This window comes from Gadus macrocephalus, chromosome 5 (genome assembly GCF_031168955.1).
Source record: "Gadus macrocephalus chromosome 5, ASM3116895v1".
Lineage (NCBI taxonomy): Eukaryota > Metazoa > Chordata > Actinopteri > Gadiformes > Gadidae > Gadus > Gadus macrocephalus.
Genome location: NC_082386.1, coordinates 905,068 through 929,138, shown reverse-complemented (window position 1 = coordinate 929,138; position 24,071 = coordinate 905,068). Strand labels below are relative to the sequence as shown.

The 24,071-nt window shown below is 44.7% G+C and overlaps 1 protein-coding gene across 1 annotated transcript; it reads left to right on the top strand.

The window, feature by feature from the left end:
• The first annotated feature begins 721 nt into the window (after window positions 1–721).
• Window positions 722–23,028, top strand: LOC132457518 (protein Daple-like). The gene is made up of 10 exons (XM_060051775.1): window positions 722–1,203; window positions 2,386–2,498; window positions 3,264–3,372; window positions 9,923–9,992; window positions 11,939–11,997; window positions 12,142–12,225; window positions 20,002–20,145; window positions 20,842–21,074; window positions 21,526–21,607; window positions 22,764–23,028. The coding sequence occupies exons 1-10, from the start codon at window positions 1,144–1,146 to the stop codon at window positions 22,842–22,844; spliced, it is 1,035 nt and encodes a 344-aa protein (XP_059907758.1). The 5' UTR covers window positions 722–1,143; the 3' UTR covers window positions 22,845–23,028.
• Window positions 23,029–24,071: the final 1,043 nt, after the last annotated feature.

The following is a 24,071-nucleotide window of genomic DNA, read 5'->3' as shown; positions in this document are numbered from 1 at the left end:
ATTTTTCATTGAATGTTTACATAAAGTTGCACTGGGTGCCTTTAACGGAGCCGTGCACTAGGACCTCTCGAATGTCGGGCCGAAACATTTGTTTCACTACGACTCCTTTCAGCTGCCCACCCCTCCTTCTCCAGCAAAAAATAACATAAAACGGCTAATAAAACGCTTGAGGTGGCGTTTTGAAAAGAGAAAACTTATTTTTTTTTAGTACATGGCATAAAGATAATTATGAGTCTTTGATTGATATCCAGTAATTTGGCATGTGGAGAGTTTCAGTTATGCCGATTGGGAGAAGGAGATTGCCGGTCTTGTCCACGCCAGTCGCAGGAAGCGTGACTACGAGCGTGTAGTAGTCTTTCTCATTGTGTTTTCTCTACAGTCTTCAACTGAACAATTGCACAATAAACGGTCAAACTCTTGACATGAAAAATTATAATTGAAATCCACAAATAATATATGTGTAATCCGGGACTGGGACCAGAAAATAATTACTTTCTCTCCATTGAAACGGATTAATAATTTTCGATCTCACAGGTCCCATCATGAGCTCTACCGGAAGGGGCGTGACTTCGCCACTCCATATCATTTGAGAGACGGGAGTACCATCCCTCTGCCCTACATTGGCCCTCACCCAAACACGTCAAATCCGACCTCGCGCAGGGTAACTGATTGGCTATATTATCTGAGAGGCGGGACTACAGCTTCCTGCACTGCATTGGCCCTCACCCCTGTCCGTCAAACCTGACCTCGCTTAGTGTCACTCTTCCTCGTGTAGAATTGACTATACAATGACACTCTAAACAAAGGATATAGGAATAGGAAAATAACGTGTAAAACCCGCCAAGCCGCTTTAATTTGGTTCAATATCGGGCACTCCTGGCGTTTTATTGAGCTTCATGACAAAAAAAAACTTTCAATAGATCTTCTTACGGTCTGAATCGGATCTCCTTGGCAACACAGAAGTGTGGTGCGAAGTTCGGACAAACGGTTACTTTCACCGCAGTTACTTTTACGATGTTTCGGGAACCGCTTCAGACCACAGTTTGTGAGCTGAAGCAGTGACGACCGATGAGGACCGGTGCAGTGAGGACCAGTAAGGACCAGTGAGGAACGTGTGGAAGCATTGTTCTGTAGACAATCAACATGGATCTGACTTTATCAGAGTTGTTGGTCCAATTCATGGAGTCGCCGTTGGTGGTGTGGGTGAGTGGTTCTTCACTCTTATGGGTGAGGGGTTCTTCACTTATGGGTGAGTGGTGTTCCACTCTCTCTCCCTCAGTCAGATCAATGACCTTATCTCTGAAGGGCTCTAGGTCAGCTCAACTGTATCTGTAAGCACTAGTACGTTTAACTGTATCGTGTATTCATGTTCAACTTTATCCAATTATATTTAATACATCTAAAGAATCGATGGGCTTTTCAACATGGGGTTGTGTTTTACTTCTCCTGTTTGTACTATATACTGTTTATGCACTGCTTCTCCTGGCCGGTCGATCATCAGTCAGTTCAGTGGATGTGTCAACTTTTGTCCTTCTACGTGTTTAGAGGTATTGGAGACAGTGGATGTTGTGCCACAACGTTTCAGTTCAACACAGTAGGAGGTCGCTACTGACGTTCTCAGACCTACAGTTCATAACTTCATCTAGTAGGAGGTCACTATTGAGGTTTTTAGACCTACAGTTCATAACTTCATCTAGTAGGAGGTCACTATTGAGGTTTTTAGACCTACAGTTCATAACTTCATCTAGTAGGTGGTCGCTACTGACGTTCTCAGACCTACAGTTCATAACTTCATCTAGTAGGTGCCTAGTGGTCGCTACTGACGTTCTCAGACCTACAGTTCATGACCTCCTCATACGTTTAATGATTAAGTGTTGACCCAGATGGTCTGATGTCTGCATTGGGAGCTTGGTGTCATGATGCAAAGAGAGATACTGTGACCCTAATCCTGAATCCATGTTGTTTTCATGTTGCTTCACAAATACCTTTTTTCGGTTTAATTTGCACTGCTTCAGGTTTTTTCTTCTTCAAGTCGTCAAGTCCATCGGCGCAGGTCATTGGACTTGATGTAGGCCTACTTCCTGCTTTCCCGTGACCTCATATCCTGTTAGGCTAGCTCACAGGCCAGACAGCCAGCCATCCATCCACATTTTCCTGGCTTTGTTATTATTTGCACAGCGATTATCATGCACACAGCCGCACATTAAAAAGTGTCGGGAGTTTCCCCAAGCGTGTCAGTGAAAGTTTTCCATTTAACACTTTTTAGAATCATTGTTTGATTTCATCCTATGATGAAAGTAGTATACTATTGTTTGCTTACATTTTCATCCCTCACTCTCTGTTTCTGTCTCTGTCTCTCTCTCTGTCTCTCTCTCTGGTTGCTAGATCCAGACGTTGGGTCCGTTGGGTTCCCCAGACGGGGTGAGCTCGGAGGAGCGGGTCAACCTGTTCATGGAGTTGGTGGACGGCGTCTTTCTACACAAGATCATGACCCAGATGTAGGTAGCGGCACACAGTGTCGAAAGAGAGCTTGTGCTTTGGTGTGCAGGTGCATTGAGGAGTCCAGATAGTATGAAAGGGTTGAGTGAGTAAACGTTTCCTGTGTGTGTGTGTGTGTGTGTGTGTGTGTGTGTGTGTGTGTGTGTGTGTGTGTGTGTGTGTGTGTGTGTGTGTGTGTGTGTGTGTGTGTGTGTGTGTGTGTGTGTGTGTGTGACCACATCCTTGCTAAAGATTCTGTTATACATCCTTTCTAACTGATAGAAAAAAGCCCAAAGCACATCACTCCAGTCATAGGGACTCCAGGACTTGATACTTAGTTATCAGTGCATTATGTATTTGTATTCTCCTGTAACTTAATTTGCTTTGCTGCTTTTCGTGTCCGATTGATGTACTTTATGCACTCTATTGAACCAATATAGGCAGACCCAATGCTTTAATCTGGAAAGAAGAACTAAAGACTTATTGATTAAATAATGACAGCCTTGTTTGGAAGTGGCTGCTTCATTTTAACATTGTGCAACAAATAAATGTGGTTGATGGTGTCTATGGACAGGAGATTCAAATGGACCTTAAACAACCATCCTCTCGCATTAGTATGTCAACCAAGCCGACAAAGCCCCTCCCTGCTCCCTCTCCTATGCAAATCAGTTATTAGGAAAAACACACACACAACCTTGTTGGTGTGTGTGTGTCTGTGTGCAACTGTTTTCATAGGGGTGTGTGTGTGTGTGTTAATTAAGACTGCTGTATTTGTGTCTCCGTAGTGACCCTAGCCCAACCAATCAGCGCCTGAATAAGAACGTGAACAATGATGTGTCCCTTCGTCTCTACAACCTGACGGTGCTCACCAGACAGATCCGCAGTTATTACCAGGTAAGCACACCCTGCTGCCTGTGGAGTAGAACGCACCTCGGCTCTGACTACACGGTGCACGTTGGCAGGCAGCAGTCAAACTGGAGCTGTGCTGCACTGCTATCTTTTACTGAAGCAGAAGAACTTTTACTTTACTGACAACATCCAAATAACATCAACACCTAAAACCACAATGACACCGGCCTGAACATCTTCTCTGGATTGGAATACGTCCAAGGCCCTCACCTTTAAAGCCAGGCACTTCAATGTGCTCAGGGCAAGAGGAGCAGTTCCACAATCGCATTATTGAACTCTAGTTTGAATTGTTCCATTTTCCCCCTGTCTTGTATATCGTCTGGATTTGCGAAGGTTGGTAGATGATTGGTCTTGGGGATGAGGAGCTGTATCTGTGGACGTTTCACAGGTGTCATGGGTATAGCTTTGAAAACATGAGCAACAAAACACCATGCTCATGTCCATGAATGGTAAAGGACATGCTACTTTTGTGTCAACAGACACACATGCTTATGGCTATGCATTGACTCTTGAGGGGACATGCTATTTTTAACTAGACAAACGCACGTACCACACAAAAGCCATTTGCTGGAAAAGAGACTGCTGATTCTGTCTCTATACATAATGCGTCTTCATGCATAGATCGACCAATATTTTTTCTCTACAACCCTTTCCCCGGAGGAAAGTGTCTTTCAATATATGAGTGAAGACCAGGACCCAACAGACTGGAGATATTATCCTCAGGCCTCTCATTATCAGTGAAGACCAGGAGCCAACCGGCTGGAGATATTATCCCCAGGCCTCTCATTATCAGTGAAGACCAGGAGCCAACAGACTGGAGATATTATCCTCAGGCCTCTCATTATCAGTGAAGACCAGGAGCCAACAGACTGGAGATATTATCCTCAGGCCTCTCATTATCAGTGAAACCAGGAGCCAACAGACTGGAGATATTATCCTCAGGCCTCTCATTATCAGTGAAACCAGGAGCCAACAGACTGGAGATATTATCCTCAGGCCTCTCATTATCAGTGAAGACCAGGAGCCAACAGACTGGAGATATTATCCTCAGGCCTCTCATTATCAGTGAAGACCAGGAGCCAACAGACTGGAGATATTATCCTCAGGCCTCTCATTATCAGTGAAACCAGGAGCCAACAGACTGGAGATATTATCCTCAGGCCTCTCATTATCAGTGAAGACCAGGAGCCAACAGACTGGAGATATTATCCTCAGGCCTCTCATTATCAGTGAAACCAGGAGCCAACATACTGGAGATATTATCCTCAGGCCTCTCATTATCAGTGAAACCAGGAGCCAACAGACTGGAGATATTATCCTCAGGCCTCTCATTATCAGTGAAGACCAGGAGCCAACAGACTGGAGATATTATCCTCAGGCCTCTCATTATCAGTGAAACCAGGAGCCAACAGACTGGAGATATTATCCCCAGGCCTCTCATTATCAGTGAAACCAGGAGCCAACAGACTGGAGATATTATCCTCAGGCCTCTCATTATCAGTGAAGACCAGGAGCCAACAGACTGGAGATATTATCCTCAGGCCTCTTACTAGCATTGAAGACCAATCTGAACAAAACATTAAACCTGCTGTATGTGGCTTTTCCACTCATCGTACTCTGCCATGGCCAAGTTCACACGCTGATATTCATAAATGACCATTTATAGCTGAATAACAGAATCAGATCCATAATCAATTCTAACAATATGGCAGCTAATATGGCAGTTATACATCCTGGTGATAAGAAGATGAGAATACTCCATAGACACACACATCTCCTCTAAGACTAAGCTCTCACTAACCCGACACGCACTTAGAGTACCATATTAAGCGCTATATAAATATCATTTAATTATTATTTAAGTGCTCTAATAGGATGCATGATGTTCTTGTGTGAGCTAAATAATTATGCCTATAATAATTGGTACATTTCTTGAACAACGTCATGTGCTCTCTAGTCTATGAGCAAAATGCCAGACACGCTTCTTGTGCAGTTTACATTGTCTAAATCAGACTAAGATGGACAACATACCCAAGATCTTCTTTAGTGTGTGTGTGTGTGTGTGTGTGTGTGTGTGTGTGTGTGTGTGTGTGTGTGTGTGTGTGTGTGTGTGTGTGTGTGTGTGTGTGTGTGTGTGTGTGTGTGTGTGTGTGTGTGTGTGTGTGTGTGTTACACATTCTTTAAAGTGGCTCAGGCTTGGCAGAAGGGTTAGTTAATCTGTTTGTTGATGGTTAATGACAGACAGATCTAGAAGAACTGCAACAATCGAACCTCCCATCCGGTCATATGAATGAGATGTGGAAGTGCTGGGGTTTTACCATGTGGGCAGGCTGTCTCTTCTCATTGGGCTGGCAGAAAGGGCTCTGGTCTCTGTAGGGTGGGGTGTGGGAGGGTGACCTACTGGGCAAACAATAGCAGAAGGGCTCGCTCCCTTGTCTGTGTGTGTGTGCCCTGCCTCCCAACGCACCCTAACCCTCTTCTATTGTGTAAATGCATTGTAACCTGACACTGGCAGATTCTGTGTGCCTCGCTGAAACACTGCACAGAAGTCTGACTTCCAACAGACTTCAGGTTTCTTATTTAGTTTACACTCCCAATATGAATTGCTAAGGTTTTAGATTTTAAGAACTAACAGCAGGCAAGAGCGAAATGGCTCTGCAACAAATAGAATTCAATCAGGAGGGATATACTTGTAATGTATTATTTGGGAGACCTTTTTTGGTACTATTATCAATGTTTTTGAGGATGATTTAGTCAATCCTTTGTTCACTCTATTCTTGCCTTGCCCTTCCTTTTGGTTCCTGCTCCTTTCTGTCACTGGCTCCCCCCCCAGGCCCCTATAGGCCTGTTGCATTACCACTCCTTGGTAACCATGGGAACAGGAGAACAAAGCCCCCCAGTGCCTGCCTAGGATGTTTGAAACTTCACATCCTCTGGGCTCATACTTGTTTGTGTGTTTGTGCGTCCATGTTTATTCACATTCAGTGCATCAGTGCACCTCAATATCTTCGATGAACGTACACATGGATTTCACTATAAAATATATTTTTTTATGTTTTGTTGCGTTGCAGAAGGCAAGGGTCCAACAGAGAAGAGGCTGGTTCAACCCTGGTATTCTGCTGGGTAGGAAGGGAGTTTTTGACTGCATTACAACTCCTGTCTCGGCAGGCAAGAGTAAAGTGGCTCTGCAACAAGATTTCCGGGAGACTAATCTTTTAACTGGGTCAGTTAAACCTTGCGTTAGGGTTAGGGTTATCATTGAGTGACGCATCCATATACCTTGATGTACCTCTGTCTTGATCCATACCTGTTCAACTGCCCAAATTAACTGAACTTAGGAGGCTCTTATTTTGATTCATTTTCAAAACAGTCAGATCATAAACAAATCTATGCTAGCAATCTTAAATAATACATTTTGTCTCCAGAAAAAAACATGCATGATACATGTACATTTTACAAATTACATGTCTTTCTTTTCAATAATAACAACCAATTGTTATAATGCAAAACTTGCCTATACATGTTATCTAGTAGGGGTGTAAGGGTACACAAAAGTCAAGGTTCGGTACATACCTCGGTTTTGAAGTCACGGTACGGTACAGGATGGTACGGTTCATAGTTAAGAGGAAAATAAAAAAAAACAGCTTGTTTGTCAACAACGGAGAATGGCCGTAGATCAGCAGCAATGAAAACGCCAATAACTTGGTTATGGCATTTGCATTTCTGAATTACCACACAGGGGTTGTTGCTGGGTTTGCACAGCTTGTTCTTTTTTTTTTCCACGGCAACGGTGATAGTAACACCTTGATGCTTTTTCAAATGCGTGTGCATGTTAAAGTGCTGTACGTAGACACGGAGAGCCTGTCGGAGACCCTCTCCGTAGCTTACGTGCGCATCCAATATTTTTTAACTATCCGTCGACGCCATGGACCAATTGGTCGACGCAACGGAGACGGCAAGGGCTTTGATTGGTCCTCGTAACAAAATCATGTCCGGAATCACTTCTCCGGTTTGACTTTGCACCTTAATTACTTTGTACATTGTTTACTTTGCACCTTAAGGACCAATAAAACACCAAATAAGATTTGAAAAGCTTTGGAAGTTTATTTACAACACTGCTTACATGGTTTGTAGTCAACATATAAGATAGATCGGGCGGCGAATTGCATTGCGTATCCGACATCCCGTCGGAGAGCTGCTGAGGGGTCGCGGTAGTTACGGAGTCGGATTACGGAGTCGGACAGGTATACTTTGGCTAAACGGTCCGGGGGGAACTCCGACTATAGTTTTAAATTCTGCATCCCAAAACAAGCCTTTACATTTGCCATATTAATGCTATGTACGCCACATTTACGCACCACGGTCGTAACGGTTCGGTACAAATACGTGTATTGTTACACCCCTAGTATGTAGAGGTGATGGAGGGGATAGATTGAAACAACCCAAATGTGCAGGTTATGCAAGAAATCTGCTTTTTCAGTTAACAAACCATAATAGACTTTAATAAAAAAAAAATCGTGCATTTTCGACCAATGGATGCAAGTGGTTCAGTATTGATTGTGCCGGTTATCCTCTGGAAAATTCAACTGCTTATTGGCTGGCTGTTGCTATTCCAGAATAAATCCAAAGCATTGGCAAAGAACACCTGCTGGAGAACAGCACCAGGCTTAGTTACGCCCAGTTGGTGCAACCGGCCCCGGAGAAGATCCCACTCTGTCCTTTTTCGGACATTTGATCCATGATTCCAATTCACGGTTCTGGGCTGGTTACATATCTTGTGAGTGTGCGTAATCCACGATAACGTAAACCTGGCTTGAACTAGCCTGAGCAAGGCGCAGCTGAACTACGTTAATGGAATGGCTTTAGCCTCAAGTGGAACTTGGCGTTAGTTTTAACCGGGCTTAATCAATTTAGCGCCTCTTTCGTTAGCGGCTTAGATGGAATACCCCTCATGTCATTTCTCCACCGCTCCATTGTTCCGACCTCTTGGTAATTTGAGGACTCTTTCGGCTGGACTCCTCCAGCTGCTCCACCGCCGGAGGAGTCCGCAAACGACCGAGAGGTAAGAACAATGTAGCGTCGGCGAAATCACATGGACCCGAAGTGAACTGACGGCTCTCTACTGAATGCCGCCGCCTGTGTTTGTTGTTGCTGGGACGTAGAGGTTAACCGGAAGTGGCTCTATCACCACTTGTTGAAAGGGCTACAGCGCCACCTAGAGTAGGGGATTCAGCCATGCTCCGGCCATTATCCAATCTCTTAAAGGTCATGCACGTTCGGTTAATTGACACGGTCCGTTCGGGTAGCAAAATCGGTATAAGGCTTAATCCGATCTAGCTGTCTCATGTAAACGCATTAACGAGTGTTAATGTTGACTCCTCCAAGTGAAATGGAAAATATATGATTCAGGCTTTATCATAATGTTACAGTCTGCAAAATCCAAGAACCTGTCTAGTCTTCAGCATTCCAACATTTTAATGTTTATATGTTCTGCTGTACTTTCCATTCTCTGCCTTATTTTTAATTCAAAAGGTATTATATTACCTGTTCTTTGTTGGAGCAGAACAGTATTGCAGTACTCCAATATCTTTTTTTTCCAACTCCCATCTCTTGAAAGACATCTGTGAGCCGGCTTCCATGTTTAATTTACACTGCGTGTGTGCGTGTGTGTGTGTGAGAGAGTGCTTGGTCACCAAAGGAGACTAGTGATCAGGTTCCCTGTTGGTGTAACAGTATCTGAAGCTCTCCACAACACACCTGTGCTCGTTGTCCCTCACCTGAGTAGAAAGAAAAGCGTGTGTTTGTGTGCATGCATTATCTATTCGATTTTTAAACATAAAGCTTTGCGTCGACATGGTGAGCAAAGGGTTTTAATCACGTAATCGGGTCATTTTGCCAACCGTACCCTTTCTACAGGAAGATGTATTTTTGTAAGTATTCAAATGCTGTGTTAAATTGTGGATCTTTTGTGCTGAAGACAACAATTTAGAGATATCTCTGAGGTGTGTGGTTGCTTGCATTTTATTCCAGTATAGTTGACTTGGTTTACTTATAGGTTTGATTTTGTGCAAAGATTCCTTCCTTATGGTCCAGCGATGACGCATACAGACATGCATACTCACAAGTGTAGCATGTTGCACTTGTTCTTCTGGCCCAGATTATCTCTTTTCAAATAGAACACCCAAGAATTGATCAAAACTGTGTGTGTGTGTGTGTGTGTGTGTGTGTGTGTGTGTGTGTGTGTGTGTGTGTGTGTGTGTGTGTGTGTGTGTGTGTGTGTGTGTGTGTGTGTGTGTGTGTGTGTGTGTGTGTGTGTGTGTCACACACACACTCTGCTGACCACATATGTTTCCTGTTGGCTAGCAGCCAACACACAGGCCCTCATAACCTGGTCCAGAGTCAGCTGACTGAGTCACTTCCCATTGGAGGTCAATGAATCCCTTTACCTACAGCTACACTCTGCTTCCTTCTCTATTTGAACAATCATAGATTACTGTTAAATCCCTTGTTTGTCTTTTCCCCTCCTGTGCCTTAGGAGACTTTACGGCAGTTAATAGTCATGACGCTTCCAGATGTCCTCTGTATTGCCAAGGACCCGCTGTCAGGTAACGCAGAGACACACACTCTCACACTGTCAGGTAACACAGGAAACACACACTCTCACACTGTCAGGTAACACGGAGACACACACTCTAACACTGTCAGGTAAACACAGAGACACACACTCTAACACTGTCAGGTACCACACTCTCACTCTAATGCCGCTTTTCCACTGCATGGTACCTGCTCGACACGACTCGACTCGACTCAGCTCGCATTTTTTGCGTTTCCACCGCGAAAACATGGTATCTGGTACCTGAAGTGGCTGCTTTTTCTAGTACCGCCTCGCTCTAGGTTCCAAGCGAGCTGAGCCGATGCTAAAAGGTGACGTCGGCAGACGGCCGGCCACTGATTGGCCAGAGAGTGTGACGAAGTCACGAGAGCGACATGGCAACCATGCTGGTAACAGCCATAGCAGCGCCGCAGCCAACATATTCCACTTCTTCAACTTCTTCAACATGCCAGCTAATAATACGAACACGAATACCATCGCATCGATGTCCTCCATTGTTGTTGTGTGGGTTCTGTCCATGTGTGGGTTGCGTAGGTGTTGTTTGCGTCGCGTACAAAAATACGTCACGGCCCTTTCGCGCAGCCAACCCCGCCCACCTCCAGGAGGTACTATTTGCGGTGGAAAAGGACCCGTGCTGCTACCGTGTCGAGTCGTGTCGTGTCGAGTCGTGTCGAGTCGAGCTACATGTGCGGTGGAAAAGCGGCATAACACTCAGGTAACGCAGAGACACTCACTCTCACACTGTCAGGTAACACAGAGACACACTGTCAGGTACCACACACTCTCAATCTCACACTGTCAGCTAACACAGAGACACACACTCTCACACTGTCAGGTAACACAGAGACACACCCTAACACTGTCAGGTTACATTCACACTCTCACACTGTCAGGTAACAAGTACACTCTCAAAATGTCAGGTAACACGCACTCTCACACTGTCGGGTAACGCACACACTCACACTCTCAAGACTGTCAGGTAACGCGCACACTCACACGCAGACACACATAGACGCACGCAGGCATGAACAGAGGAACACACTTTTTTAAACAGTTGTTACAAAGCACTTTGGGCAAATACAATCCAATGATTCTCAAGGCAATAAAGCAAATTACAAAATGATCAAGAAAAACACCTGCCTGAAGTATGTCCTTAACTATTTCAACTGGGCTCAGTCTCACACACTTATTTATTCACACACACTCAGTCATCTAATGTACTTTCATAGGCCTATACATTTCTGGAGAGTATGTATTCAAGTACAATAGCCTGCGCTGTTCAGAGTTATTTTTAGCAATTGTTGCTCATGTGTTTACTACATATGATGGTTTAAGGTCTGCGACCTTTGGATCATGACCATGTAGAAAAACGGATATACATAGATAGTCTAACCTCATGTCAATGAAGTGAGATGTCATGAAATTCTGCGTGTTATTGAATGAATTGAAACTCTATCGGCTTAGAGGTAGGAGGCTGCCCTTGATGAAATAACGGGGGTTGATGTAGAGAGTTTAATCTTAAGGGTTTAAAGTGGCTGCAGATCGATCAGAGAGCCCACGAGTGCAAGTCCTTGATAATAAACCACCATAAGAAACGCCCCGTCTCTCAGTTCTTCACCCACCTATGTGGAAGCCATGATAATGGTGTGTGGACACATGGGATGAAAAGGCAAAATGAATTACCCAAGTGTTCAAAAGGGGGCTCACACAGAGCCAGGCACAGTTAACCAGATGAGGTTCTTACCCAGTGCTAGTGCTAGCAATCTAACTTTCATTATATAAAACTCAATATTTTTCTTGCATACATTGTTGAATAAAAAGACATAACGAGATGAAAAAGTAAAATTGCATAGGTTTTCATAATGGCTATATATTCCACTTGTTTCAAAGATGTAACGTAGTTTGTAACGTAGTTTGTAACCTGTTGTTGTCCTTTAGCCAAGAGCATGGAGGAGATGAAGAGAATGCTACTGCTTATTCTGGGATGTGCTGTCCAGGTAACACACACACACACACAGAAAAGAAGGGATTGCCTCTGAGATGAGTGTTCCTCAGTTGTTGATGTACCGTGCATTGATATTATCCATGTTCAGAAGTGTGTTTGTGCGTGTGTGTGTGTGTGTGTGTGTGTGTGTGTTCAGTGCGAGCGCAAGGAGGAGATGATTGAGAAGATAAAGCTGTTGGACATCCAGACCCAGGCTGCTATCGTCTCTCACATCCAAGAGGTCGGTGGGTGTGTGTGTGTTGCGTGCATGTGGTCCATATTTTTTTGGTTTCATACATTTACTCAAACTATAATATCAAGTCAACCAAACATTCACATGCAACGTCAGTCACAGTCCCAGACACGACAGTTATGCAATTGGCGGTTAATTGACGGACAATTCGCTGGGTGATGGGTGCTAGCCTGGCTGTAGCCAGACCAAGCTCCATCGTAGAGTGCACGTTGGTCTGGGGAGGCGGCTGTCATTTCCTTCAGCACGAGAGGCGTGATCAACGGGCCTAGTTCCAACGACTCTGTACGCAATTGGCTGCTTGCCGTCGATTCCCTTTCGTCATTGCGTTAAAGTAGCCAATAGCGCGCCAAGGGGTTAGCCAGCTTGATGGTTGGCTCCTGCAAAAAACGTATAGGAAGCAGAAAGAAATGTATTGCTCTTGTCCAGACCCTGCTGAAGGGGGAATTCAAATCGCAGGCAGAATGGGCTGCGGGCACCCAGTCTAGTCCATCGCCATAGAAACTGTGACAAATGCAGTGAGTAAGAATCGTATCACGACGTTCCGACCTGTTATTGGAAAATGCTGAACGACATCATTATGAAAATCCTGTACAAAATAACATTGTCCCCTTTATTTCCCATAGGGGACACCCCAGAGTGGTTTATACCCCTAATACCAAAGTTGCCAATAATGGTTAGATATTAGTTGACTTCATCAATGATATTATTTCATCAAATAAATGATTTATTTATTTAACGAGCTGCAATAAAACATTTCTTCTTTGTTGCATTGAGTAAATTGTTTTTGCCTTGTCAAGAATAAATCTGGACGCTAGTAAGTGTGGTTGCTACCTTAAGCACATCTACTTTTTTCCTTAAGTTTTCTTTATTCCGTTTGACTGTTTTTTGTGCAGTTAACTGCTCCTGCATACTTTCAGCTACAGAAACCATAAAACTATCAAAACGTACAGCTCTTTAACGACATGATGGCTATCTCTCTTGTGTTTTTCGGCATTTTTTTTTTACAATGCAAGTTGATGGCTTACATTGACTTATATTGTAAATGTCTTGCATTGACTTACCTTCTCTGACACTTAAACTACTTCAGACATCGTAACTTAGTCAATTTTCAACGTTAACCTTCGTTCAAACCATTTAACAAATCAACACACTTGTATCTTCAATAATCTGAAACCGAATTTCGATTGCCCTTTATACTTTTTTCAGAATCACATTTTAAGTTCCATATCGGCTTCGTTTTCAGTTGCTCATTGATTTACGCTGATGTTAGAGCGCGGAGGCAGTGCTGCCAGATTGGGTGTTTTTTTCCGCCGAACTGGACTACTTATTACGACAAAAAATGCCGTAATAAGTAGAAAATGCAGTGAGTGCTGTAGTTAGTACAAAGTGAGGTTGAAAATATTTTTTACTAAAGCTGCATACATTAAGACATAAAGAAACGTTAAATGGCTTAAATCAAGTGAAGGGATTTGAACAAAAGTTCAAAAGTCTAAATGGAGTAAACAATATAACCATGCACACCAGAAAAAGCTAATAGTTGGAAACAATAAAGTTAACGCAGAATGAAAAGCATTGCTAAAGATGCAGAAATATAAAATGAATTGAACTGAAGAATCTGAAACGTCGTGCGTGTGTGTGTGTGTGTGTGTGTGTGTGTGTGTGTGTGTGTGTGTGTGTGTGTGTGTGTGTGTGTGTGTGTGTGTGTGTGTGTGTGTGTGTGTGTGTGTGTGTGTGTGTGTGTGTGTGTGTGTGTGTGTGTGTGGGTGGCAGTCTAGGCCATGTGCATAGGCTGGTGGTCAGTGGACTTAACATCAGTGGACTAAGTAAAAGAAGGGCCAGACAGCTAGCTAAGTACTGCTCAATATCAACTGTTATAGGGAGCATGTTCATCTGGAAAAGGAGATGTTTCCTGTACCCTTAATGATGCATTCCCATAACAGGATGTTTGTTGGTCAAATAGTTGTTGGATAATTCATCACATTTGGTTCCTAAAATGATTAACTTGTAATGTGGAATCAAATAAAGTACATAAAATGTGTGTGTGTGTGTGTGTAAGAGAATAGCGAGCCTGTGCGTGATTTAAAGTAGCTCAATAGAGTGGGGAAAAACCAACCAATCTGGCAACACTGCCTGAACGTCCTCCAAAAGTAGCCCAATCTGGCTGGAAAAACTGCCCAATCTGGCAGCACTGCTGAACGTCATCACTCTCCAGCGTCAACGTAAATCAATGAGACCAACTGAAAACGAAGCAGTATGAAACTAAAACCTTGATTCTGAAAAAAGTTAAAATTATATCGAAATTCCGATATAGTGTCGATTTGTTAAATGGTTTGAACGAAGATAAACGGTTGAATATTGATTTAGTTACGTTACTTCTACATTTGAAGTACCACTCCCATTGACTCCCATGTTAAAAAAAAAGATAATATTTTAAAATTAGGATATCTTAAAAAGTATAAATTATTAAAAAAATCTGAAAAGAAGTGAGCGATTCCAAGCTATTCTGAATATTTAAAAATTTGAATGGAGTCTCTAGGTGAAAAATTTAGAAAGGAGAGATAGGCAGAACCGTTGCCAGACCTGAGCCTTAAGGGGGGCATATGAAATGCATAGGGGGGCACAATTATTATTAGCCTACAGTACGTATATTTTGAATAATACTATACTCTATTCACGCAGCACATAATCATCACATTAAACATAACCAACAGCAATATGACCCCCCCAATACATTACATAGAAGCAATGCTATGAATATATATCCATAAAACACCGGACTATACAACATATTGGGTGTAAAAGAAGTTAACAGAGGGATATGCATTGCCATTAGACACAGAAAAACACACACACACCAACACACAAACACAAACACACACACACGGTAGTTTGAGTGGAGTCAGCGCTGTCCTCCCTCCCTCCCTCCTGTCAGTACAGCGGGAGGCAGCGTTTCTCCGAGCTGAACCTCCTCATTAACATATCCTTCCACTCTTAAAGTTGTGAGTCAGGTCCTTTTCAACGTCTGTGCAGCATACTACGCCGATGCTCTGTGAAGACGTTTTTCAGCGAAGAAAATTAGTTTTCACACATTGCTGTGCAAGCTCCTAAAGTTAGGGCAAGGGTGTAGGCTGTGAGAACAGTCGGCATAGCCTGGAGTGCACAGTTGAATGTGCTATGGATGTTTGCTATTGTCAATTTTCCGTCTTCGGGGGGAATCGGGGTGTAAGTTATTTTCTTAACCAGAAACTCACGAGCCACAGTATATTCAGATTCAGCCACATCAGCTCCAGCTAATAGCAGGAGAGGGGTTACCTTTGATGGGTCCCGGAAATTAGACCAACTGTAAATCCGCGGTGGTTCTTGTTAATTGTGCGTCTTCTCTTGCTTGGACCGGGGTCCGACGCCGCCACAGCCATCGGTGGCTGTGGCTGGAGGAGTGCAGAGATCCCACAGTGCAGAAATCTCGTTTTCTGTGCGCAGTGTCTTCACGCAGTCAGAAGCGCTGTTCACAAGTGTCACCGCAGTGAACAAGTCCATATCTTCGGCTTGTAGTAGTCTGTTAGGCAGCTCAAAAAGTGACAACAGTTTCTTAACAAGGTGCGCAATGAAAAGAAAACTGTGCAGCGTAATGGCACGAAGCAGCCCTGTAGCCTTGACGCGAACCTCGGCTCCAAGGCCTCATGTGTGTTCCACCTCGGTCAGTAATGTGAATATGTCGTGAAAACTCTTCCCCACAACTTTGCCCAGTGCCCAGTCCATCTCTGGTCCAGACGTTTCAGGGTCTCGCCTTTGCACAGAACAGCCATGGTTGGCTTCCTGATGAAGTTGTACAGCATGTTGCATAGTCTGAAAAAATCCTCGACAGCTGCTTCACTGGACATTGCATGAATCACAACCAGATGAAGTTGGTGATTAAAGCAATGAATATATGGTATGTTATAGGGATGGGCATAATTAATCGATGCTCGATAATTGATCGTTAAGAAATGCGTCAATCAATTTATATTGTTATCGATTAAAAGGACGTTGTGTTGCATACTGTGAGTCTTGAAGCATTTAATTGAATATAACCCTGCCGACTGGTGGAAAGTGAATGGAAGAAGGTTCCCCAGGCTGTCAAAGTTAGCGCGACAATACCTCTGCATCCCCGCAACTTCGGTCCCGTCAGAGCGGGTGTTTTCTGCTGCTGGACTGACAGTTACAAGGCTGCGTTCGCATCTGACCCCCGAGCATGTTAACATGCTTATATTCCTAAACAAAAATATGTAGGCTGGAGTTACTGTATGCTATGGACGACAGTCACCACCGTATGTGAGTCGCTCTTTTCTTTCTTAATGTGTTGACTCTCGCTCCGCTTGGTGCCTCTTGGAGTCGTTACATTTTGCCAAAACTGTGATATTTTAGCAACAAGTCCAGCCTTATATATGTTCAATAAGGTATTGCTTTTAGATAGACTAGTGCAATTGTTTGTAAATGGGTGGCTCATCTTTTTGTTGCGAGCCTTTTCCGCGCGCCGGCTGCAGGCATTATATGTCGGCCTTTCCCCCCCCTTTTTTTTCATAACAGTTATACAGTTTAATGCCCACTTTTAGCCTACTGCCTTTGTTTGATTATTGTTGTCCGATAAGTTCGCTACTTATTGTAATTGGAATAGGCTACAGATTTAGTCTTGTTGAATCGTTTCCAAACCTTTAAGAGCGCCTGTAGGCGCATTGTTCGGACTTTACGAGCGCCGCATAGGCCTATAACCTATAACGCCTCGTTTCCACATACGTACATTCTCGTATGCGATTCAACCGTCTCCGACCGAAAGTCCATTCATTCCTATGTGATTCTCCGTAATGTCCGTTTTTCCTCCGAGACTCCTCCCCTCCGTAAAATTTCTGTCCGGTATGTCCGTAATATACGTTCAAAAAATTGAACTTTCGCCGTCGTTTTAAGGAGATACCGTATGAAAGTTTTTATGTTTTTCACAAAACTTGTAGGCTAAGTACCTGGCAGGCCAAACTCCTCGGCGATCTCTTTCCAAGCCTGGTTGGTTTGTTTTTATCTCTGCATATGTCGATCCTCATGTTCCAAAGTACCGGTCTCCTATCCGCTTATCCGGGGTCGGGTCGCGGGGGGAGCAGCTCAAGCAGGGGGCTCCAGACTTCCCTTTCCCGGGCCACATTGACCAACTCTGACGGGGGGATCCCGAGGCGTTCCTAGGCCAGTGTTGAGATATAATCTCTCCACCTAGTCCTGGTTCTTCCCCGAGGTCTCCAGGGAGACGCCAGCCACCCTTCTGAGAAAACTCATCTCGGCCGCTTGTACCCGCGATCTCGTCCTTTCGGTCATCACCCAGCCCTCATGACCATAGGTGAGGATGGGAACGAAGATCGACCGGTAGATCGAGAGCTTTGCACGCGACTCAGCTCTCTTTTCGTTACAACGGTGCGGTAAAGCGAACGCAATACCGCCCCCGCTGCTCCGATTCTCCGGCCAATCTCACGCTCCATAGTACCCTCACTCGCGAACAAGACCCCGAGGCACTTGAACTCCTTCATCTTTTGTCCGTAAATAAAGTAATGCCCGTACGTAAAACACTAGCGACTCCTTCCGTAAATTTACGGAAGCACGGATACGAAAAACATACGTATGTGGAAACGAGGCGTAATGCCTGTATTTATTATTTTAAAACTGTTAAACAGTTGTAGGTCTTCAAGTTAACTGTATTGTATTAATTTTGGCCCATACATTATTGTTGGAATAAAGATTTCATTGATAAAAACATTAGAAAAAAAACATAGAAAAAAGTTAATGATTAATCGATAATTGATCGATAACTCTAGCGATGCTCGATCAAGAAAATTTCTTCAAATGCCCATCCCTAGTATGTTATGATCCAGCTTGTTTTGGAGCAATTTCTGCAAACCATGCCTGCCAGACATGACTGATGCGCCATCATAAACCTGACTCAGAATTTTGTCCGTGCTGAGTCCGGCGCTGGTGAGCTCATCAAGGATGACTCCTGTCAGAGCCTCTGCATCACTTTTCTCAGATGTGGCCGTTACCAAGAGGCGTTCAAACACGCCATAGTTTTCGTCAACAAAGTGCACAACTACAGATATATTTTCTTCGCCCTAAGGATCCCGTGTGCCATCCACTTTAATTGAATACCAGCTATCGTCGACTTGTCGCACTATCTCATCTGTCACAAGTTTGCTCATCATTTCAATAATCTCATTTTGTATTTGTAGGCTGGTATAGCGTGCATTCTGTGGGATTGTTTTTGTTATCCGTGTCAGATCCTTCTGGATCTTTGCGCATTGTGTACTCGAAGAGAGACAAGAACAGCCCCATGGAACTATTTTCATCTAGCACACTGGCAAAACCAGCATTATCTCAACGTACCGGCAATTGACTCACCACTAAATACTCCAGCATATCAATTACAGCTGACATGTAATATCCGTTGCGCGCCAGTTGCTCTGAATTTAAGAGAGTTTAAATCTCTTTCCCTGTCTCTACGTTTTTCTGAATATCTCCAAATTGCTTCACATGCTAAATGTTCTTTTGAAGCTGCATGCTTTTTAAGCCCTTGCCTGTTTCAATTGCATGTTTCCAATCCTTAAATCCCTTAATGGAGAAGGTTGCATCCGATGATACAGATTTGAATTTCCTGCAGGCATAGCAAAATGCGGCGTCCTTTTCCACCGAGTACTCAAGCCAGTCCCTGTTTAAATACCAGCTAGAGGAAAATTATCGTTTTTTTGATTGGATATTTCTTCAACACAACCTGTTTGGGTTTGTCAGTGCCGAGGTCACTCACACCCACTAATCCGACAGGCAGTTGTGGCCCAAATACTGCCCCAGTCGCGGTTGCACCTGACCGGGTGCTGGTAGCCTCTGCACTGTGGCCACTGCAGGTCCTGCCAGGCCCAGGATCGGGCTCCACGACGGAGCTACTAGCAACGGGCTCAGGCTCAGATTGTCGTCCAGGGTCTACTCCAACGATAACATCAGGAGACGTCGGTGTTGTATCCGATTTGGCAGAGGAGACTGTTGTTGGGCTTTTCAACCACATACGAATATCCATGATGATGAACTAGAAATTAATGTAAGCTAGCGAAAAGTCATCCAGCTTCACTTTTCAAAAATGCGCGGTAACTGTTAGCGGCTACATTGACGTAGTTACATAGTCCTACGTAGCCTACATCAGCAGATTTAATAGTCCGCCAAAGACGTTGACGTCGCTTAGCAACCGAAGACGCTGGGGTTGACAAGTTACCGGACTACTTGCGGAGTGGTACAAAAAGACGCCATTAGAGGCAAAATATCCTTTGTTACCTTGACAGCGGTCAATTATACTTGGCAACGGTGAATTATCAAATATAATTCACCGCCAGAAGTTATGAAGAGCCCATGCAAGTGAACGGAGCGTTAATAATATAAATAACAATATAAAATATATATATATATATTTTCTTTGAGATCTGTGCCTCAAGTGGGGGGCACAGCATTGTGGGGGGCGGGCCCGGCCCCCTATGGCCCGCCCATAGAGAGACGGGCCTGGAGATAGGTCCCAAAGTTTGTAGAGAATAATAATGAAAGAACGAATAAAACTTATGAAGAACATTAGTTGAGCGCTGCATGCAGCACTCGCCTAATAAAACTGCAGATTTATATCTGACAAAAAAAACCAGCATATAATAGTATATTTCTGTTATGTAATTGTGACTATGTTTCAGAATGTGTGTTTGTGGGGATGCTTGTGTATCACAGGTGACCCATAACCAGCTGAATGTTCTGGACTTGTCCTGGCTGGAAGAAGGGGCAGAGTTGACCCCGGATGACCTCGATCCTCTCTCCCGCAACATGGCTGTTTCGCTACGGCAACTGATTGAGCAACGGGAGAAGGCTAACGAGGTACTAAGTAGGGATGGCCACAGCGATTCAAACAATTGATTATTCCAAATGACGTGGGTATTCGACTTTAGCTGTAGCAGTAGGTGGGCTTATGTGTTATGCTAACTGGAAATGTTTTAGACCTACTGTATTTCTGTCTTACACATTATATATTTTTATTGATGTTCTGTTATATGCGCATCATGCGTAATGCGAGGCGGGCGCTGCAAGGGGAGTTCTGTTGATATCCAAGCCCACCAGTACTTATACTTTTTGCTGTTATGCTTCAGTTACTTGAATCTATTCAGTTTGTGCCTTAAAATTACTTTAATCAAATTTTAGTTTGTGCCTTAAGTATGCAATACTGTTCATTCATATTTTTGTCTAAAATTATAATTTTTCTGATTTCGATTCAGCATACTGATTTCGAGTATTTATTTCCTCCTAAAATGCTCAATAAATTGAACAAATTGTATTTGATTTCCTTATTTATTTGACTAATAGATAATAATAAATTTGTTTAGTGAAGGCCAGATCACAGAAGAACTTCAGGCTACATTATGAGTCTGCTACACTGTATTATTTCTCGAAGTTTTTTTAATCCAATATTGATATGCCTTCAAATGCCCATCCCTAGTACTGAGTACATGAGAGCACGCTCAAACATGCCTGTGACTTGAGTGAGTTTCTTAATTATCTTTTGTTTTGTGTTTCCAGGTCATTCTGGACCTGACTCAGGAGCGGGACTTCCTGAGTAGCCAGCAGCCCCGGGACGGGTACAGGTCTTTGGGTGTGCACAGCCCAGAACAGAGGCTTCACTCTGGTGGGCTGGTGGGGGCCAATGGGGGCCCAGTGATGTCGGGCCCCGAGCACACCAAAGAAGAGAAGCACCATCTTTCAGTGGAGTTAGCCGACAACAAGGCTAAGCTGCGCAGATTCAGGCAGGAGCTGTGAGTGTTTCGAGTTCTTCATGGCTAGAACCTGCTCTCTGGAGTCTGTATAACAGACACATCCTGGATGGATGACAACTAGTAAAAAAGCAAAGCGAAATCCCTCACTTTCCATTTGGCTCTTCCTGGGGCTGTGGAAAAAGTCCATTGTTATTCCAGAAGCCTTTTTTTCTGTATTGAACTAAGGCGCTCGAGGCTATCTGTAAGGACCACCGGGACGTGGCTCTAAACCTGCAGCAGTGTTAGTGTTGGTCTTTAATCAGCTGATCATTACCACCTGTTAACTGCTAACTAAACATTATCATGGCTCACTATGCATTTTGCATTGACAGATTTGACCTGTGTGTGTGTGTGTGTGTGTGTGTGTGTGTGTGTGTGTGTGTGTGTGTGTGTGTGTGTGTGTGTGTGTGTGTGTGTGTGTGTGTGTGTGTGTGTGTGTGTGCGTTGACAGTGAGGAGAAGACGGAGCAGCTGATGGACTCCAAACACGAGGCAGAGCGTCTGAACCAGGAGCTCCAGAGACTGAGACAGGAGGTCAGGAGTGTGTGTGTGGGGGAGGGGGGGGGGGGGCATAGGCTTTTTGAACAGCTTCGGCATGGGAATGCACAAAGAGAAAAATACACAATTTCTTTGCTATTGAAGGAAGGTTGCAGAGGCAAAGAGTGGGTCTATACACTGGTTATGTGTCGGTCCATAAAGATAAATTATCGATTTCATTGTTATTTTTCTGAAGGCAATAAAATATTAGCTGTTGATAGAAAATACAGCATGTTTTTCTCAATATTTTTTTTTATAGGCCAACAATAATACAATAATGAAAAAAATGTATGTAGCGCCTGTCAGGATACCTGAGGTCGCTTCACAAGAGTGGGAGGTAGGGTGTGTCTGTAGGTGAGTGAGTGAGAGAGCAAATGCGCAAGGCGCTGGGTGGGGTTGTGAGTTAGAGGCCCTAGGCCTCGGAGAGAAGGTGTGCTTTCGTGTACTTTTTGAAAGTCTCCTTGGAAGGGGCACAGCGGATGTGGGGGGGAGCTGGTTCCACAGATGGGGGCGGACACGCAAAAGGCCTTATCCCCAAAGGTCTTGAGTCTAGATCGGGGATTACCAGCTGGTTCTTGTCAGAGGACCTGAGGGACCGCAGGGGGGTGTAGGGGTGGAGGAGGTCAGAGAGGTAACGGGGGGCCAGAGCATGGAGGGACTTGTATGTGAGGAGTAGAATTTTTAATTTAATGCGGAACTTGACTGGTAGCCAGTAGAGCTGCATCAGGGTAGGGGTGATGTACAAGACAGTTAACGTATAGGCCTACAACTGTTATGTATGTAACAGTTTTTAAATAATTATAGGCCTTATAGGCTATAGGCCTATGCAGTTCTTGTAAAGCCAAACAATGCGCTCTTAATCACGGGAAACCATTCAAAAACACAAAATATGTATAACATATTATATTATGTTTCTATTTCTTCTGTAATAAAGATTTGGTCTTTTTCAATTGTTTCCCGTGTTTGCGAGTGCATTGTTCGACTTTTACAAGCACCAAATAGGCCTATAGCATATAACAGAGATGGGTATCATACCGGACCTGGCCCGCATAGTGCTTTGTAATTTGGAGGAAAATTTGGAGGTCTTTATCTGACCTGCGGCCCTTCTATTAAAATCACGTCAACCGATGTCGCTGTGTTTGTCTCCCTGAAGTCCAGATTGAACCGCGACATGAAGGAGAAAGAGATTGTTTCCGGTGCGGACCCCCTGACACCCGCAGGCCCCCAGGGCTGAGCGGCCCCCAGGGCTGAGCGGCCCCCAGGCTGAGCTCCTCCCGATCCGGGAGTCCACAAACGGCAACAATCCCTTTGTTCTCCATGTCGCGGTTCAGGTTGATGTTGAAGTGGAAGAACCAGAGACGTCGGAGAACCCATCGCAGTCGTTACGATTCATAATATTCGGAGTCGTGATATCCTCATCCTCATCGTCATCCGCTTATCCGGGGTCGGGTCGCGGGGGGAGCAGCTCAAGCAGGGGGCCCCAGACTTCCCTTTCCCGGGCCACATTGACCAGCTCTGACGGGGGGATCCCGAGGCGTTCCCAGGCCAGTGTTGAGATATAATCTCTCCACCTAGTCCTGGGTCTTCCCCGAGGTCTCCTCCCCACTGGACGTGCCTGAAACACCTCCCAAGGAAGGCGCCCAGTGGGCATCCTTACCAGATGCCCGAACCACCTCAGCTGACTCCTTTCTAAGTAAAGGAGCAGCGGCTCTAATCCGAGTTCCTCACGGATGGCTGAGCTTCTCACCCTATCCCTAAGGGAGACGCCAGCCACCCTTCTGAGAAAACTCATCTCGGCCGCTTGTACCCGCGATCTCGTCCTTTCGGTCATCACCCAGCCCTCATGACCATAGGTGAGGATAGGAACGAAGATCGACCGGTAGATCGAGAGCTTTGCCTTGCGGCTCAGCTCTCTTTTCGTTACAACGGTGCGGTAAAGCGAACGCAATACCGCCCCCGCTGCTCCGATTCTCCGGCCAATCTCACGCTCCATAGTACCCTCACTCGCGAACAAGACCCCGAGGTACTTGAACTCCTTCACTTGGGCTAAGGACTCATTTCCTACCCGGAGTAAGCAATCCACCGGTTTCCTGCTAAGAGTCATGGCCTCAGATTTAGCGGTGCTGATCCTCCTCCCAGCCGCTTCACACTCGGCCGCCAGCCGATCCAGTGAGTGCTGAAGGTCACAGGCCGATGATCCAATGAGGACCACATCATCTGCAAAAAGCAGTGACGAGATCCTCAGACCACCGAACTGCAACCCCTCCCCACCACGACTACGCCTCGATATCCTGTCCATGTATATCACAAACAGGATTGGTGACAAGGCGCAGCCCTGGCGGAGACCAGCACCCACTGAGAACGAAACTGACTGGCTGCCGAGAACACGAACACAGCTCTCGCTTTGGGAGTACAAAGATTGGATGGCCCTGAGGATAGACCCCCTTACCCCATACTCCCG